This window comes from Panthera leo, chromosome B3, assembly GCF_018350215.1.
Source record: "Panthera leo isolate Ple1 chromosome B3, P.leo_Ple1_pat1.1, whole genome shotgun sequence".
NCBI classification, from domain to species: domain Eukaryota; kingdom Metazoa; phylum Chordata; class Mammalia; order Carnivora; family Felidae; genus Panthera; species Panthera leo.
The window spans coordinates 39165987-39183459 of NC_056684.1; the positions used below are offsets into that span (position 1 = coordinate 39165987).

At 48.8% G+C, this 17473-nt stretch overlaps 1 protein-coding gene across 1 annotated transcript in view; it reads left to right on the forward strand.

The window, feature by feature from the left end:
• Positions 1-17473, forward strand: part of MEGF11 (multiple EGF like domains 11) — a 230476-nt gene that overhangs the window by 159193 nt on the left and 53810 nt on the right. The window contains exons 7-9 of the mRNA XM_042941666.1: positions 2522-2658; positions 7233-7445; positions 14473-14647. Coding sequence (XP_042797600.1) covers positions 2522-2658; positions 7233-7445; positions 14473-14647 — 525 coding nt within the window. The remainder of the gene's footprint in view (positions 1-2521; positions 2659-7232; positions 7446-14472; positions 14648-17473) is intronic.

Consider the following 17473-nt stretch of genomic DNA (forward strand, 5'->3'; position numbering starts at 1 on the left):
GAAAGTAGTCCCCTGACTCACTCACAAATCCTACTCCTGAAAGGCAAGTGCATTCACCTCTTGTAGGTGTTTCTTCTGGCATTTCCCTCCTCATTTCTGCATCACATGCTTCACTGCCATTTCATTGCCATTTCTGTTGACTTCCTACCATAGGATAAGATTCAAATCTGTCTTACACACACACACACACACACACACACACACACACACACACACACATCACATGCAACCCTTCCCCAACCCTCTCAGTGCAACTTTATTATAATTTTTGGTTGAATCATTTTGATGAAATTGATGACTTCATAATTTGATGACATAATGAATTCAAAATCAGTGTTTATGTTAATATGCTCACCTATGTATTGTTACTAATTTATCCCTAAAACTCTCTGGCAGAACTCAAAAAGGCCTCTCAGTAAGTTCAGACCCATTAGAAATCTCTCAATTTGGGTTTTGTTCCAGTTATTTTCTTGGAGGCCACACCCCCCAGAGCTTTGTGTACTTCAGTTCCTGCTGCCCTGGTGTCATTCTCGGACTTCCTTTCACTGCCACCCTGTGATTCCCTCCACCTCTCTCTTCTGTTGAAGTCCCCATTTCTTTCTTTTTATCATATAATTCTTTTTAATGAAAAAAAAGTCCTTCAGTAGCTTTCTAGAAGAGAAGCTTAGGAAGTTAGTTTTTTGAGGCTACGCCCCACCTGAGTGTTAGTTTAGCTGGGTATAGAATTCTAGTTTGGAAATTATTTTCCTCTGAATTTCTGAGGCATTGCTCCATTATCATCTAGCTTCTAGTTAAGAAATCCAATACATTTTGATTCCTGTTCTTTTGTATGTCACTTTCTAAAAACTTTGAGGATAATTTCTTTATCCATGAAAGTATAAAAATTTATAATTATAAGCCTTAATGTGGGTCTTTTTCATTTTTCATGCTGGAAACTCTCTAGACCTTTTCAATTCAGAGATCAGTGCTTTCCATTATTCCATTCTGGGAAATTTTTCTTGTATTATATTTCCCATTTAATTTAGGCACCTCCATTTTCTCTGTTCCACTGTCTGAAATCCTCTGTTAATTAGATGTCAGACCTCCTGGACTGATCCTCTAATTTTATTATATTTTGCCTACAGTTTCCTCCTTCAGTGCCTCCCCCACCCCCGCACTTCTCCCTCTCTCTTGTCCTACTTTGTGGGAAATTTATGCATTTTCCAGCTCTTCTACTAAAAATTTTTAAATTTCTGCCATCTTATTTTTAAATTTCAAGAAATCTTTACTTTTCTCTGGGATATTTCCTTTTATACCACTCTGCTCTTTCATAGATAAAAATAATTTCAAATAACTACCTACGGATACTCATTTTAATTATAACGGAGGTTTGTAATTCTCTTTTTAAAAGTTGTCTTTGCTCCCTGCATACTTCCTATTTCCTCTGTGTTCCTTTTGTGTATTTTCTGCTTAGGTCTTCATCTGTTATTTCATTTGAAATATCTGGTGATCCTCCAGTACCTGTTCAGGTTTTCTGGTAAGCCTCAGAAAAGCTGTTAGGAAGCTTAAAGGTAGGGGGAGTTTCCAGGCTTGTTGACTGATGGGACCCTCAAATATCAATATCTGCAGGTTTTTGCTTTTGAGCTTACCTGCATCCCTAGCAGGAATGGTAATCAGCAGTCTAGTTGCTGAGCAGGCAGAGTGCACAGGATCCCTGTTTCTCATGGCACCTCCCTCAGTTGTGCTTGGTGTCCCTCTGTCCAAGCCTACGTGGGTCAGACTCTTCAAAAGTCAACTTCCAGACTTCTGCCAGACTGGGGAAGTCACCTGGCTGTTTGAAGTGGGGGCAGAGGTCTGGGGTCTAATTCTATCTATTATAAACTTTTGAATAGCCCTCCTGTTCCTGCACACCTGCCCTTGGACCTTCAGATGTTCTTGGTGTCTTTGATTCCTGAGCTTTACTGAGGTTACCATCTTCCAGCATATCTTGGAAGACGTTTGTGTCCTGCATGGTCTCCACTTCCATTGCTTTTGTCTTTGCAGGCTCATACCTTTGCCCCTTTGCTTTCATGTTAGCAGGGTTGGGGAAAGAAATAGAAATAAAGTGTGTGTTTCCAGACCACTATGTTTAATTAGAGTGTCTGTTTTTCCTCAGCACTTTATTGTCTGCCAGTGTCACAGTGCTTAGCACATTGTACTTTAGTTATCTGCTTTGTTGCCTCTCTCCCCAGTAGATTGGGAGGTCACAAATCGAGTCTCCCTCATACTTTTGTATCCATAATATCTAACACAGAGCCTGGTATACAACAGGCACTTAATAAATGTGTGCTGAATAATTGGATGAGCAAATTGGCCTCAGTCTCCCTGTCTCTAAATTGGGGCTTTGGAAGCCACCATGTCCAGCTTCTTATGCTTTATGACTGGGAAGAAAGTCCCACTGAGGAAATGGGGTGGTCCCTGGACTACGGCCGCTGTGCCACTTCTAGGAGAGAGTGGCCTCAGGATTGCACTACCTATGTGTGTCTTCCCTCCTCTGTTTCAGGGAGCAGTGTGTGCCCAGCCCTGCCCACCAGGGACATTCGGCCAGAACTGCAGCCAGGACTGTCCTTGCCACCATGGAGGGCAGTGTGATCATGTGACTGGACGGTGCCACTGCACAGCTGGCTACATGGGGGACAGGTAAGAGGGGGGTTAGCTATTGTCCTTGCTGTTCATATTGCTCATTTTCCCAGCAGCCTTGCAGAGAGCGGCTGGGGTTCACCAGCCCACAGCATCCCTCTGTGAGCCTTCCTGCTCCTTTCTCAGAAAGCATTCTGAGTCCTCCTGCCGGGAAGACTCATCAACTCATCCTTCCTGGCCCTTGGCCCGCTACACACACCGCCCCGCCCCCAGCCCGGTGACCCAAGCCCTAAACTTGCACTGACTCACCCAGAGAAGGAAGTGAGCACCTACTAGCCACTCTCTGCTTTCTGCCTTACTGCAGGGAGACAATGGCACCAGTAATCCAAGGAAGCTGGGGGTGCAAACTAGTTGGTACATTTTGCATAATTTCTTCTAGAACTAAATTTCTGTGCCTAATTTGAGTTCTGCCAAAAGGGTACGGGCATAAGTTTGCATTCTCTGAAGGCTAGAGGCCTGAGAGCAGACTGAACAAGGGCACAGGGTCCAGGAATCACTCCAGCCCTGCAGAGCAGATAGCTCACAAAACACATAACTGAGGAATTACTGTATAAGCACATTTGCCATGGTAGGAAGAAGGATGCCATGATGATGGGTGGGCTTGGTGCTATGGAAGTGAGAGAAGCCACAGTCAGTGTGTTGCATGGTGAGTGAATTCAGAGCTGGAAGAGGACGTTTGCCCACAGGACCCGGGCCAAGTCTCAACTACATGTGTCTCTTCGAGCAGAGAGAGGGGTGGTAGAAAGGAGGCTCTCAAACGCTTTTCCTGCTTCTGTGGGATCTGCGTCTTATCTCTGACCTTGGGTTTTGTTACTCTGCCCAGACAAGGTGAGGCAAGAGGAACGTTTGTTCACCATCCCTCTGCTTCTCCTGCCCAGATAACATCAGCAAGCAGGGATCGAGGCTGAGTCAACTAATTGGTCTTTCTGGTTGTGACAATATAATTGGGCCCCTCCAACTGTGACTGGAGTCAGCCTCAAATTCTTGGCGATGTCCAGAAAAGCGATTTTCCATTTTTTGCTTTACATTTATGTGCTTCTAGCCCAAAGTCTTTTGAGCCAGATCTAATCTCTTTGTGAGCCAGTATCCATCCCTTTGATCTTCCCAGCCTTAGCACATGGGGTGCAGTATCTGGAAATCCTCTCTGACTTCTGTCAAAGATGGGGGTCTCTGGGGGAAGGTGCAGAGGGGACGGACTGAAGCACTGAGCCCAACTTCACATCCTCACCCTCTCCCCCAATAAGGAAATGCTCAGGATGAGCTACGAGGGTCAGGAGCTAGAAGACCCCAGAACCAGAACAGGACCCTTTGTTGCAGTCCACCTGCACATGAGAGGTAACAACAGCTCACTTGTTGTTGGAGACAATCAGGCCCAGACTTCCAGCTGGCTGGACGCAACACCAGTAGACCTTACATCACTGACTCTCTCGATTTTCCAAGATGTGCCCAACAGAAAAGTAATTCTAATCCCTCTTCTTGTTGGGGCAGCCCTCAATCCTGGGCCAGAGAGAAATCCCAAATCCTTGGGGTCTCCTGAGCAAGCTTCACCAATCAACTATAGAGAGTTCAGTGGGAGGGCCAGTAGCATTTGGGTTTCCCACCTAAACGGGCCACCTAGTGTTTAATATTTTGTAAAATTGCTTCCATTAATTTTGTAGGTGACAGCTGCATTAACCCTCCCCAAATCATTGCAAGCATATTAAAGTTGAGTGGGTGTAATAATGCAGGCCTCCCCGGATAGGCAGAATCCAGTGCAAATTAAACATGAAACGTAACGAGGGCTTTGCAGCTCATTTTGTAATTTAATTGAGCAATGGATCTGGTTGTTAATGGCAATATCAGACACATTAGATTGATATGTTGCAAAGGAAGGATGTTTAAGTAGAAAACTAATTCCTGCTGTGATTACCCTTCTGTTCCACAGGCCCCGTTATTAGCGTGCTTTGTGTAAAATTCATTAGCAGTCGTTGCTTGATCTCTAAATAAATAAGTTGTTTAAATTATGAGTAAGAAAAAAAAAGAGGCTGATTATGTAAATGGATTAGGTTGTCAATATTTCATTTCCAGATTCTTTTTCTGGGGCTGTGGAATAAGTCACTTCATAAATATGGCAGGGTAGGGGTGGTGCCCTTCACAAGGAGCTCACTGGCCAGGGCTCTGCCCACTCCTGAGGGATGGCAGGGAGCAGGAATGTTCCAGTGGAAGGGAGGAGGAGTCAGGAGGGTCTCCTCACTTGGGTCTCTTGCCCTGACATCTGAGACATCTGAGGAGACCCAAATTGAGTGACATCTGGAAAAATCCATTCTGAGGCTGAACAGGGGCTGGCACTTTGGATAGTGAGTTTCCTGCTGCTTTAGGGGCCTGTGGCCGGACTTTGGGGTGTGCACAGCTGGAAGTCCCCTCTGACCACTGTCCAGGCTGTACCCATCATCATCCCCACTGCCCGTCCATTCTGCTCCATTCCTCCTTTTGTCACAGTAACTCTGTGAGGGGCGGATGGGTGGCATCTTCCTCGGGAAAGCCCGCAAAGTTAGACCTCCATCACCTTTTTCCTTCTCCTGTCATCATGGGCTCAAGGCGACAAAGAAAAGAAAGACAGAGACCCCCTATGCCAAGACTGACATCTGACACACCGGCCACTCTGGGCATGAGGCGCTTGCCACCCAGTCCTACAGCATCACCGGGGCCCCTCCCCATCGTGATCAGTACCCAAGGTCGCCCAGACATGGTCTTTCCCTGCCCTGTTGTGGAGAACACTGGTTACAACTCACAACTCTCCAAGATCTAATAAAGAACTTAGGGCTGTATTTTTTATACCCCCCTCCCCACCATTATTGTGGAAGGCATAGGAAAACTGGAAAATGGTTGTCTAGATGACCATTAGAACATTTTAGAATTCCTCAAGTCTACTCCATGGTTAACGTTTTGGAATTTTTCCCTTGAATCCTTTTCATATCAGAACATGAGGCAGAAGGTCGGATGGGCTCTGAGAACTTTAGAAAACAATATTAACGGGAAAATTAATAACTCACATTTCTTACTGAGCCCTTACCGTGCTTGGGGCACCTTTCTGAGGGTTTACACACATTACCTCATTTCATCCTCAAACAACCTGGGGAGCTTTTATTATCATCCCATTCTATGATGAGAAAGCAGATGCCAGAATCGACCTTCCAGCATCACAGAAGCAGACTGCCCCGTGGGTCATCCCAAATCCCAGAGGCCATTTCCTTTGTCTCTGGGATGCAGGAACCACCCACCTCTTTTACCCTCTGTGTCCCCAGGTGTACCCCTGACCTTGCCAGGATCGCAGTGACAGTGACTTTGCCTCCCTGGGGAATAGCCCTGGCCTGGGGTGGGGGGTGTCGGGCACTCTGCAGCAGGGGTCTCACTCTTCCACAGAGGATCCACACCCAGGGGCTGCAAGGCAATGATTTAAATAATGAAGGTTATTACTGGAAGCTCCAAGGAGCAGGCCAAACTATTGGACACAAAAGTCAAGACATGAAAGGGGCTCACTTCTCCTCCTTGGCTCACCAGCATCCCCAGTCCGAGGAGGAAGAATTAGTCCCTGGTGTGGGGGATTCTCCCATCTGGTGAAGGAGGATGCCTCTTGTACTCAGGAAAATTCCACGCTGGTGGAGGACACACGTTTCTAGTCTGACCAAGGGAGACTGTACATCTGCCCAAAAGATAAAATCGGAAACAGTGATTAGAAATGAAATGACCACGTTTCATCAAACCCAAGATGCCACCAATGGTAAGATGCATCATTTTGTCGACGGCTAAGAATGAAAACACGGATAATTACCCTGTGACACGCCATCAGTTGTAAGACTGAACTGATGGCAGAGATGCTAAAACATAGCTTAAGAACATAAGGTTTATGGGACGCCTGGGTGGCTCAGTCAATTAAGCATCCAACTTCAACTCAGGTCATGATCTCCTGGTTTGTAGGTTCGAGCCCTGTGTCGGGCTCTGTGCTGACAGCCCGGAGCCTGGAGCCCGCTTTGGGTTCTCTGTGTGTGTGTGTCTCTCTCTCTCTCTCTCTCTCTCTCTCTGCCCCTCCCCTGCACATGCTCTGTCTCTGTGTCTCAACAATAAATAAATGTTAAAAAAAATTTTTTTAATTAAAAAAATACATAAGGTTTATTGTTTAATGGGTACAGACATTCCAGCTTGGGGAAGGTGAAAAGGTTCTGGAGCTGGATGGTGGAAACAGTTGCACAAAATGTGAATATACTTCATGCCACTGAGCCCTAAAAATGGTTAAAATGTTCAATTTTATGTTACATATATTTTACTGCAATCAAAAAAAGTGAAGTAAAACCCCATTTAAGGCCTCTAATCAATGAAATATGACCATACAAATTCCGTGCTGGGGGGACTGAGGGGACCAGGCACCAAGTGGGGACCTGCCTGCAGGTGCTTCCTGGAAGATGAGAAGGGAGGGAGGGATGCTGGGATCAGGTGCCACACCCCAGGCTCAGGCCTAGAGGCACAGGGTGTGTGCTGGGCGGATCTGGAAGGGCAGGTGGTGGGGCACAGCCTCAACCCCAGTCTCCTTCCCGCAGGTGCCAAGAGGAATGCCCGTTTGGGACCTTCGGCTTCCAGTGCTCACAGCGCTGTGACTGTCACAATGGAGGCCAGTGCTCGCCCACCACCGGCGCCTGCGAGTGTGATCCCGGCTACAAAGGCCCCCGCTGCCAGGAGCGGCTATGCCCCGAGGGACTGTATGGCCTGGGCTGTGCCTTGCCCTGCCCCTGTGATGCCGACAACACCATCAGGTACGAGCTGGGGTCAGGTGAGCCGGGGCTGGGTGGGCGGGTGAACACCGGTGGAGAGGGAGCTTCTCAGGGCACATGCCCCTGCTTGGTCACCCGGGTGGGGCATTGAAGAGCTCAGCTAACCACTTTGATGAAAAGGGGAAGCCAAAGCCACAGACAGCCAGGACCAGGACCCGGGTCACCTGCTTCTGTCTACCACACCCAGCTGCCAGCTTTGAAAGTGGGCCCGCCTGAGACCCCACACACAGAAGTAAGGAGGGAGTTTGGTGACCCTCAGGGCAGCAGCGTGGAGTGTGGCCACATGGTCCTGGGGTGCTAGGGTGGCTCAGCTCACGTGCCACAGGCTCTGGGGCCATTGTCCTTGAGAAATTTCCCCTCCGTGTGCTCCATGCCTAACTAAGCCATCCGCCAGCCCCTAGAGGTTCAGGGACAAGACCGCCAGGGCAGAAGCCAGGGCCTTGGAGCTCAGAGGATCAATACTGGAAGGGGCCTTAGAGATCAGTGTGGCTCTCCTAGGACCTGAAGAGGGCTGTCCCAGCAGGCCCTGGCTAGAGTGGAAGAGTAGGAGGGACAGAGGTCAGGGCCAGCCTCTCCCTGCGGTCTGTGTCCTTTCGGGTTTGAGGGCACCTCGGGTGAAGCTGGCACCAACGGCTGCTTCCAGGGAAGCCTGAATCTGGGAAGCGGAGAAGCCAGAGCCGCCCTGGGCCACCTCTTCCGTGTCTTCTTCACTTCCTGCTTCATGCGCCAGCTGGCAGCACCCTCTAGTAATAAATGAGGCTGTCGGCCCCAGATAACACCTCCACAGCCCTCTATGTGGCTGCCTCTTATCTGGGTGGTGAAGGATGGGGGAGTCTCCCTTCTCTCCTCGGACCTGCAAGACAGCTCGGGAGGACTGCACGCTCGGGGCAATGGGTACCGCTGCTGTTTGCAGGCCAGACAGAGATGCCTCTTCTTTGCAGCCCAGTTGCTGGGACAGCCAGGACTTGGCCCCAGCCCCCTCTTCATTTCCAGCATTTGATTCTCCACAGATCACCCAAGAGCCTCTGGTCACTGCAAGCAGAGGCATCTTAGCAGATATTATGGCTTAGAGGGGATCTGTCCTCGGTCCTCAATCCCTGGAGCTGAGTGGCTGGGATGATGCTGCCTGCAAGGCAGAGGGCTGAGAAGACACCATAGAGAGGGCCCTAGCAGACCTATATATGACCCGAGTCATTCACTCAGTCATTCATTCAGCAAACACTGAGAGCGTGCGGGGCTAGACCACAAGGAGGAAATCGAGTCCCTCAGCACCCGTCCAGCCCTCAGGAACTCAGGTCTGGAGCACTCACACACACTGAGCCCCTTCTACCATATGTCTTCCAATACGAGACAATACCAGTAGTGAGGCACAGCTCTGTTTTACGGACTACTAAGAAAGGAAAATGCTATCACCTGAACCATGACGTACCATTGATTGTATAGCGCGCCCATATCTGAGAGGGGGGAATGCGGGGGAACGTGCATCTTGGAATCGGTAAGATGTATGTGGCTGGCCCCACTGGGTCCCAACACGTGCTCAAGTAACTGACCAGGGCTGTGCTTAGAAAGCGTCACAGGAAACTGCTCTGTTAGTCTGGAAAGTCTTGAGGAGGTGGCGTCCTTGCTGGGTCCGGAGGACAGGGTAAGAGCTCTGAGGCTCTAAAGATTCCATATGGCCGGTCAGGGGCCTGGACCTCTTGCACAGGTGGAACCGCACCAGGACCCCCCCCCCCCCCACCCGCCCCAACCCCAGCTGGAAGCCAAGGGAGGACCCTTTCAGGGACAGGAAGCAGGGCTGCTGCCGCTGAGGTCCAATGCAGGGAGATTCCTTGCCACAGAGATTCAACCAACCCCCAGATTAAAGAGCTATTGTTTTCCTCCTGTGCCTGAGCAGCCGTGCCCTGCATAATTTATTTTTCCTCTGAAGGAGTCCTCCATGCATTATTAATCTGGAAGGACTCCCTCTTCTCCGTCGCTAATCTCAGCCCATCCAATATTGATGATTGTTTGCTTTCCTGTCTTTAACACGTGTCATGTTTCAGGGATTGGGAGTCCATAGCGTTTCTTAGAACTGGGGGCTCCGGGCCGGGCTCCTCCGTGTCTGCATGGCGGGCTCCTTTCAGGCCGCTGTGTCACACATGGCCCAGGCTCCTTGAGGGCGGTTATGACCTGGCTTGCCCAGCATTGCACGGTGCCTGGCACAGGGCAGACCCTCAGTAAGGAAAATCACTGAATTCAACTCAGCCGATGCCTCTAGGTGGTTCTGCCACTGGGCTGATGTCTGCCTTACTATTTTTGTTCATATTTCACCCCGCTCTTTTGGCACACCGGCCCAATAACTGAACCCACATACTCAACGTTGTCATTCAGTCTAACTCAGAGTTTCTCAACCTGGCCACTGTTGGCATTTAGGGCCAGATAATTCTTGGTTGTGGGGGCTGTTCTGTGCATCGTAGGGGGTTTAGCAGCATCCGTGGCCTCTACCCACTAGACCCCAGTGGCCACAACCCACCCCCAAGTTCTGACAAGCAAAACTGTTTCTTGGATGGGGAATGTATGGTACATTGCCCATGGTTGAGAGCCTTTGGCCTGACTCAACTCTCTCAGGCTGTTTTTGACTTCATTTTCGTGGCCACAGGGAACACCTCTCTTCCTCTGCATGGACACACGTCACTCCTCTCTTCCATGAGCTTTTGTCCCAATATAGAGCCTTCTCTTGGGATCCAAGAAAAGTAGAGGGAGAACTCTATGGCTTCTCATCTCGAGGGAGTTAAGTTATCCTGGGTGGGGTCTGGGACCCCTGAGTCCTGGCCTCAGGACATTTGCTCTGTCTGATCAAATGCCCTGCTATGTACACTTGTCCTCTCTAGGTCTCAGTTTCCCAGTCCATCACCTTTCATCAGCCCAGTGGGGGCAAAAGTTCTCTTGTGGTCTTTGAAGGTGAAGTGTCCCCCCAGCTCCCTGAGACATGGAGTGTGGGGTCCCCAGAAGCCTAGCCCCCAATTCCCCCTGGCTTCTGAGAGCTTATGGCAGAGCCCTGCCAAGAAGGCATGCAAGGCCTTGAGTATCTTCCCAGGGAGACAGAGTACTCTTGACCCCCAACCCTCCACATCTGGTCCTAGCCTCTCTCTGCCCGGTGCCCCTCTGGAGAGGCTGCTTCACAGAGGTTGAACCCATGTGCCCGAGGAGGGACGAAGTGGCTGGTCAGACCCCCCACCGCTTCATTCTCTTTATAAATGCTGTGTAGCACGCACAAAGAAATGATCCTCCTTCATAAAAGAATAACCTTGAGAAAGAGAGTGCCTGTGTGTCAGGCCTCTGCCGTGTCCCCTCCACAACTGGATTGTCACAGACGAATTCCAGCAGCCATGATCATGTATTACCTTTGAAAGATTTTATTTAGCCAATAGATGCAGCATTGATAGAAATCTCAGAGCCACCAAAATAAAAACGACAGAAAAATCCACCCGGAAAAGATTCCTGTATTGTTCAGCTTTCGGCTCCTATTAATTTGTGATTAATCTATGTCTGGAGAAAATGGCATAAAGACAAGGGGAAGAAAAAAAAAAAACAGTGAACTGAGCCTGCCTAAACACCAATGTTTGTGACCTCTGCCTGAGCCTAACCAACAGTCACTTGTCCACCGTGTGACTGAGGGAATGGCTGTGCCACCACGAAGCATAGGGGAGCAGGGAACAGGGGACGCCTGGGAGAGATCAGATGTGAGGAAGGTGCCCAGTTCTCAGTCATAAATCACACAGCCAGCAGTCATTCCCCCCAGCCCCTCTTGAAAGGTATTTGAGAGGTTTTATAATTAATGATAAGCAATCAAATTAAGAAACTAGAGATCATGGGTTTTTTACCTAGAATTTTAGGGACATGAAAGGAGGGAGAAAGAAGTGATTTCAGATGCAGTTTTGAGCTTTTCCGGTGCTCAGAGTGAAAAGTAAAATTGACACCAATGCACACACCCAAACGCTGGTGGCTGAGACTACAGGCGGGCCCTGCGGGAGCACTTAGAAGTCAGGTTCACCAGGCAGCGTGTGCCCGGTCTGCTTCTCACGGGGTGGCGGTCCCACCAGAGCCAGGGTCTGCAGTGAGAGAACCCACCGATGGGAAGGGCACAAGCGTGCCTGAGACCCTTTGGCATCGCAGGGGCTGGGCTGAGTTGATGGCCACAGCCAAGGCTGCCGGGTCGTTCGTTAGATCCACCCGTGTCCATCCCTGAGACTGTCACTAAGCTGGACCCTCCCACCCCAGGAGAGGCTCCTGGAAATGTGGAACCAAGAAGGGGCTTGCTCAGAGTATTGAGACAGGGGGATGTGCCCCACATCTGTCTAGCTGAGGGTCAGGGTCACCACGTGGGGGCCACCGCCCCATGGCACCCACGTAACTATGGCGTGGGGCTCAGGGAAGAGTTTGTCTGGAGCCAGGAAGTCTTAAAACCCTCATCCCTTGCATGATTCTCCTTTTCCACTTATTTACACTTTTTATTGATTTACATCTGTGTATAAATAGAATTGATGCTAAGTTTGGGAAAATTCGACAATACATTTTTAAAGAAAAAACTGCGAGTCATCATAATTTCTCAACCCCAAAGCCATTTTGTTGTCATTTTTTCGTGCTTCATACACGTCTATGTATATCTGTCTTACTTTTTCCATATTTTAGATCATGACTTATTTACAATTTGCTTATTTCACTTCACCTGGTATCAGTAAAGATTTTGGGAAGCATTTGGATATTTCTGTAACATCTCTTCATACAAATTGTCATAATTCACGTAACCAACACTTTGTTGTCAGAGGCGGCATAAGACCATGGATAGAACATGGTCAGACAGACCTGGGTTTGAATCCCTGCTTCCCCTGACTTAGCCATGTGACTGTGAGCAAGTCACATTACCTCCAAGTGCCCTTTGTAAAATAGAGGCTCTAATGCCTAAATCACAGGCTTATCTGAAGATTAGAAATATATGTATAAAGTGCCTGGTGTTTTAATAGCCTGGTCACATTATTATTTAAATTGGTTTCATTTGCCCTCTATTATAAATAATGCTTCAGGGAACATCTCTGTGCATAAATCTTTCTCTGCCACTATGATTATTTCCTTAGGACAGATTCTTAGAAATGGAATTATAAGACCAAAGGGTCTGAATATTTTTAAAACTCCTGATACATAACCCCACATAGTTTTCCAGAACCTTCTACCAGCATTGAGTATTGTCCCTTAAAAAAAAAAATCTATTTTGATAGAGAAAAAGTGATATCTCGTTGTTATTTTGACTTGATAATTAATGAGACTAAACATTTTCCAAGATGATTATTAGCTACTTGCACTTATTATTCAGAAACTGTCTACTCTTGTCCATCTCTCATTTTCCATGAGAAAACCAGGGCTCCCGGAAGAGAAATAGCTTGGCTGGGCTTCACACAATTAGTGTGTTCATTAATTCATTTGCCAAATATGTATTGAGCATCTCTAGCATGCCAGGGACTCTGCGGGGCCCTGGGGTACAATACAGAGAGAGGTGGAATAGACAAAGGGCCCTCCCCAATGGAGCTGCCACCTGGTGGGAGAGACATATGATAAGTCAATAGACACAGAAAATAATTACTCATAGTGAAAGTATGACTCACTCCCAAATATTTAATTGGGCAGTGAATACAAGCCAGGTGCTGGGGATACAGCAATGACCTGGGGAGACAAAACCCATGTCTCGTGGAATTTAGCAGAATCAAGAATTGTACCCAGGCTCCCCTGCCAGGCCAGAGCATGCCCCTTTTGATCATATCCCTTCAGCTGGACTCTGGAGAAGAGAGGCAGGTGACACAGGGAATCCAGGAAGGTTGGCTTGTCTCTACCATTCAGCATCTTCCTTGGAGTGTTAGTCTGGGTTCTCCCCACGTTCAAGAGATTTACTAGAGAAACATCTATGAGGGAAAATGGGGCGGGGGCTGGGAGGCTAGGAAAACATCAGAGTGCAGTGCAGGTCTGACCCATGTGAAGGAGAGGGAAGGAAGGAAGGCTGGGTGGAAAGTCCTAGATTATATCACAGTTCTAAGAAAGTCTGGCAAGATGGGGAGTCTCTAGATCAAATTGCCCATCAGAAGAATCTCCGGTCTCCCAGGAATGGGCCAACCTTTCATGTCTGTGCCATGCTCTAGTTGGGAGCAGCCCAGGGGAAGTGTGGGCTCTGAGTGAATGTAGTGATGGATTTCAGACACAGTAGCTGGGGTCATTGGTCAGTTACACTCCCCCCAGAAGCTTTGAGAAGCACATGGTCACCACACCAGCATCCCCTCTGATCATGAATAGATATTGGCTGTTGGTTGGATCAGACTTCTGCTAGCCAGAGATTGCCCTATTCTCTAGAGGTCATGCCAGGCAGCCAGACAGATAAGGGGTAAAGATTATCACAGTCACTCTTAAGGAGCCCTAGCAAAGCCCAGATGGAAGGTATCCTGTCCCATGCAGACACCGCCAGAGGAGAGAGACCACATCTGCCCTCAGGTCTCATTTTAACATAGCAAATGTCCATGGAGTACCTACAATATGCAGAGTCGCTGGGTCTCACTGCAACCCTCTCACGTCGTGCTGCCTCACCAGGCATCTGCCTTGAGTACAGGGTGAGTGAGGCTCTGGACATCATAGTCATAGGGAAGGGACTGAAGAAGGCTCCCTTCTTCTTTGGACTCTGTATTATAAAGAGCACTTCTTTGGGAGTCAGAAGACCTGTGTTATAATCCTGATTTTGCTGCTTCCTTTGCAAACTATGTGACTTTAGGTAAATTATATAATTACCATGAGCCTCGCTTTCTTGGGGCCATAAAGACCATGTGACCTTGACCTTGGCACCTTCTGGCAAACAAACAAGGCAGTAAGCATTTTAACCTGAGAGGCCTTTTGATCCTGCTACCCTGGCACACCAGGCTTAGGGTAGGCAGAGGGTGGGACGTGGCTGCCTCTCTGGCCAGACTGTCCCCTCATTCTTCTCTCATCTGCTCAGCTGCCACCCAGTAACTGGAGCGTGCACCTGCCAGCCAGGCTGGTCTGGCCACCACTGCAACGAGTCCTGCCCTGCTGGCTACTATGGCAATGGCTGTCAGCTGCCTTGCACCTGTCAGAACGGCGCCGACTGCCACAGCATCACTGGGAGCTGCACTTGTGCCCCAGGCTTCATGGTAAGATGGGAAGGGTCTCCCACGGCCTCATGCTCTCCGGCCTACACAGAAGAGGAGGCGTCAGCTCCTCCCACCTCTGAGTGGAATCTGGGAATCCCTTTGCCCAGGGACGAAGAGTGGAAGTGACTCCACACCCCCCTCAGAGAGCTCCTGACCAGAGAGCCCCCAGGCTGCTCTCAAAGGGTCAGTTATACTGAGGTCTGTAATTGTAGATTAAAAGGAGGGGGTCTTTCCATTGTCCCCTCAACCCTGAGCACCGGTTGTCCTTGCCCAGCTCTTCCCTGTCCAAATCCTATGTACCCGGTCTTTCTCCATCACAATAACCACAGTATGCACAGTTTTGTATTCTACTTGCTTTCACCCACATTTGCTGCTTGGGCTTCTTGATTATCATTTTAAATAGCTGCATAACACTGCAGGAGCTGATGTACCCCAGTTTACTCAGCCATTCCCTTACTGCTGAATATTGAGTTGTTTCCAATGTTCACGGCAAATGTTACAATAAGCATCTTCCTACAAACAGCTTTTCCTCTCCTATTGAATTATTTCCTTAGGGTGAATTCCCAGGGTCAGTGGGCATAATATATTTATGGCTTTTGATGGATGGTGCCATATTACTTTCCTCAAGGGTTATATAAATCTATACCGCCACCAGCCATGTACAAATGTACCTATTTCAAAACAACTTTGCTAACATCCCTTTTTTTTTTTTTTTTTTTTGGCTAATTATATCGGTAGAAAATGGCTCCTTGATGTTGCTCTAATTTGCATTTCTCTTCTGATTACTGGGGAGAGTGAACCTTTCCCCCATGTGTTTACTATTTGTATTTTCTCATGAATTATGCTGGTTTTTATGAGGTGAGGGAACTTGACACTGGAAGTGGAATCCTGTTCGAAGGTGGGGCGTGCCCAGTGGGTCTGAGGACCCAAGCACGCTGGGGTCCCCCAGGGCCATATATTTGATTGTGCTGTAGGAAGTGGTCTGTGCAGCACAAAGTGTGGTCTTTGGAACCACACTGGGGTCACATCCTGGTTGTCCTGGAGCTTCTCCGTGACTTTGGAGCAGTGAGTTTACCTCTCTCAGGATCGGTTTCCTCATCTCTGGAATGGAACACGTGCCTCGCAAAACTGCTGCCAGGTGTAGAGATGAAATACATCAAGTACCTCACCTCAGTGCTTCTCAGACTTTAGTGCACACATGAATCAGCGGTGGGCCCTACTGCATTGCACGTTCCGGTCCAGTAGATGCAGGTGGGGCCTGAGGCTCTGCATTCTAACAAGCTCCTAAGTGATGTCAGTGCTGCTGGTCAGTGGCCTCATTTTGAGCAGGAAGGGGTGGTCCTCAACTTGGGATGCCCATTGGAATCACCCGGGGAGCTTTATAAACACTGATGCCTGTCCACCCCCCCCCCCTCCAGAACACTGACATTTTTGGTCTAGTTGAGGCCAGTGTGCTGCCAAGGTGGAGGTCCACTGATCTACAGGGAAGCACAACATGGGAGTGTGGGTTTGCCTGGTGTCTTTTGTAGGCAAGTTGCCCTGGTCTATTGAACAAAATTCTGTTTAGTTCCTTCTTCCTCCTCCCTGGTGCAGATAAAACTGGGTGAAAATGAATTCCGGTGACATATTTGAAAGAGAAAGAAGTCTGTTCCCCCTGTAGGTTTCCTTTCTTATTTACCTTCGTTGGTGTGAGCTTTGGCCATAATTTCCACAGAAAAAATGTGAGCGCCCAAGGTTTTGGTTTGGGTAGGAGAGACTAGTTGTTTGGGAGACTGAGTGGAAGTGGACAGATCACACCAGACATTTAGTGTGGGCATTCTGACCCCAGTTCCAGTTCCACTATGACTTTGGACAGATGGCTTCCTCCCCAGTTCCTCCAGGAACTGGAGCCCCCAGTTCCTCCATCTGTAAATGGTAAGTGTGCAGGGGGAAATGAACCCACTGATTTCTAAGATGGTCCACTATGCATCGCTTCCCCGCCTTTTGGCTAAGATCAAGTGTAAGATGGCCCATTGTGCAGACTCCAGGGACCATATCAGAAAGCACACCCTTATGGAGGAGATAAAGGAAAATAGGAGCAAGGAGGGATGTGTGTTGTGTGTGTGTGTGTGTGTGTGATGTATGTGTGTGTGTTAGCCAAGGGAGAGGGGCTCATTGAAGTTGTATACATCATCTGTGGGACTGCTGAGTGTCCCATGTTCCCCCTTCTTCACCCCCCAACTGCCTGCCTAGTCACTATTCCTCAATAGAAGGGAGAATCAAAGCCTTCGGATGGCTAGGGAGGCCAGAGTCTGTGTGCCTACTGCCCCCAGGCCAGGGCTCCTGCAGTCTGGAGGCCAGTCCCCTGCTTCTCTTCCTCCCATCTGGGATGCAAATGACTTCCTGCCCTTGAACTTTGGGAGACTTGGCACTTGCAGTAATCATCTCATTGTGGAGTCCTACCTGCCTGGGGCTCAGGGCTAAGACAGATTGTAAGCCAAACTGCCCTGGTGAGACCCCATGAATTCTCATCCATCTCCTCCTGCCCAGCCTCATTATACCTGGAAAGGCTCTTCTGGGGCCCTGTTGGGTGTTGAGCAGGAGCTGCTGGAGGTGATTACAGAACAGTCAATTGTTCTCATCCAGTGTGACTCATTCCTGAATGCACCAGGCTCCAAGGGGGAACTCATTACTGTTGCTTTTACTCCAGCTTCTGAATGAATGCAACTTCCTGCAATTAGCCAGCTCTGGTCAGGGTTGGGGTTGGGGCAATCAGCAGAGCCAACTTGGCTGAGACCTTCACCAGAATGCCCTGCAGTCAATAATAATTAGAAATGCCTTTATTTG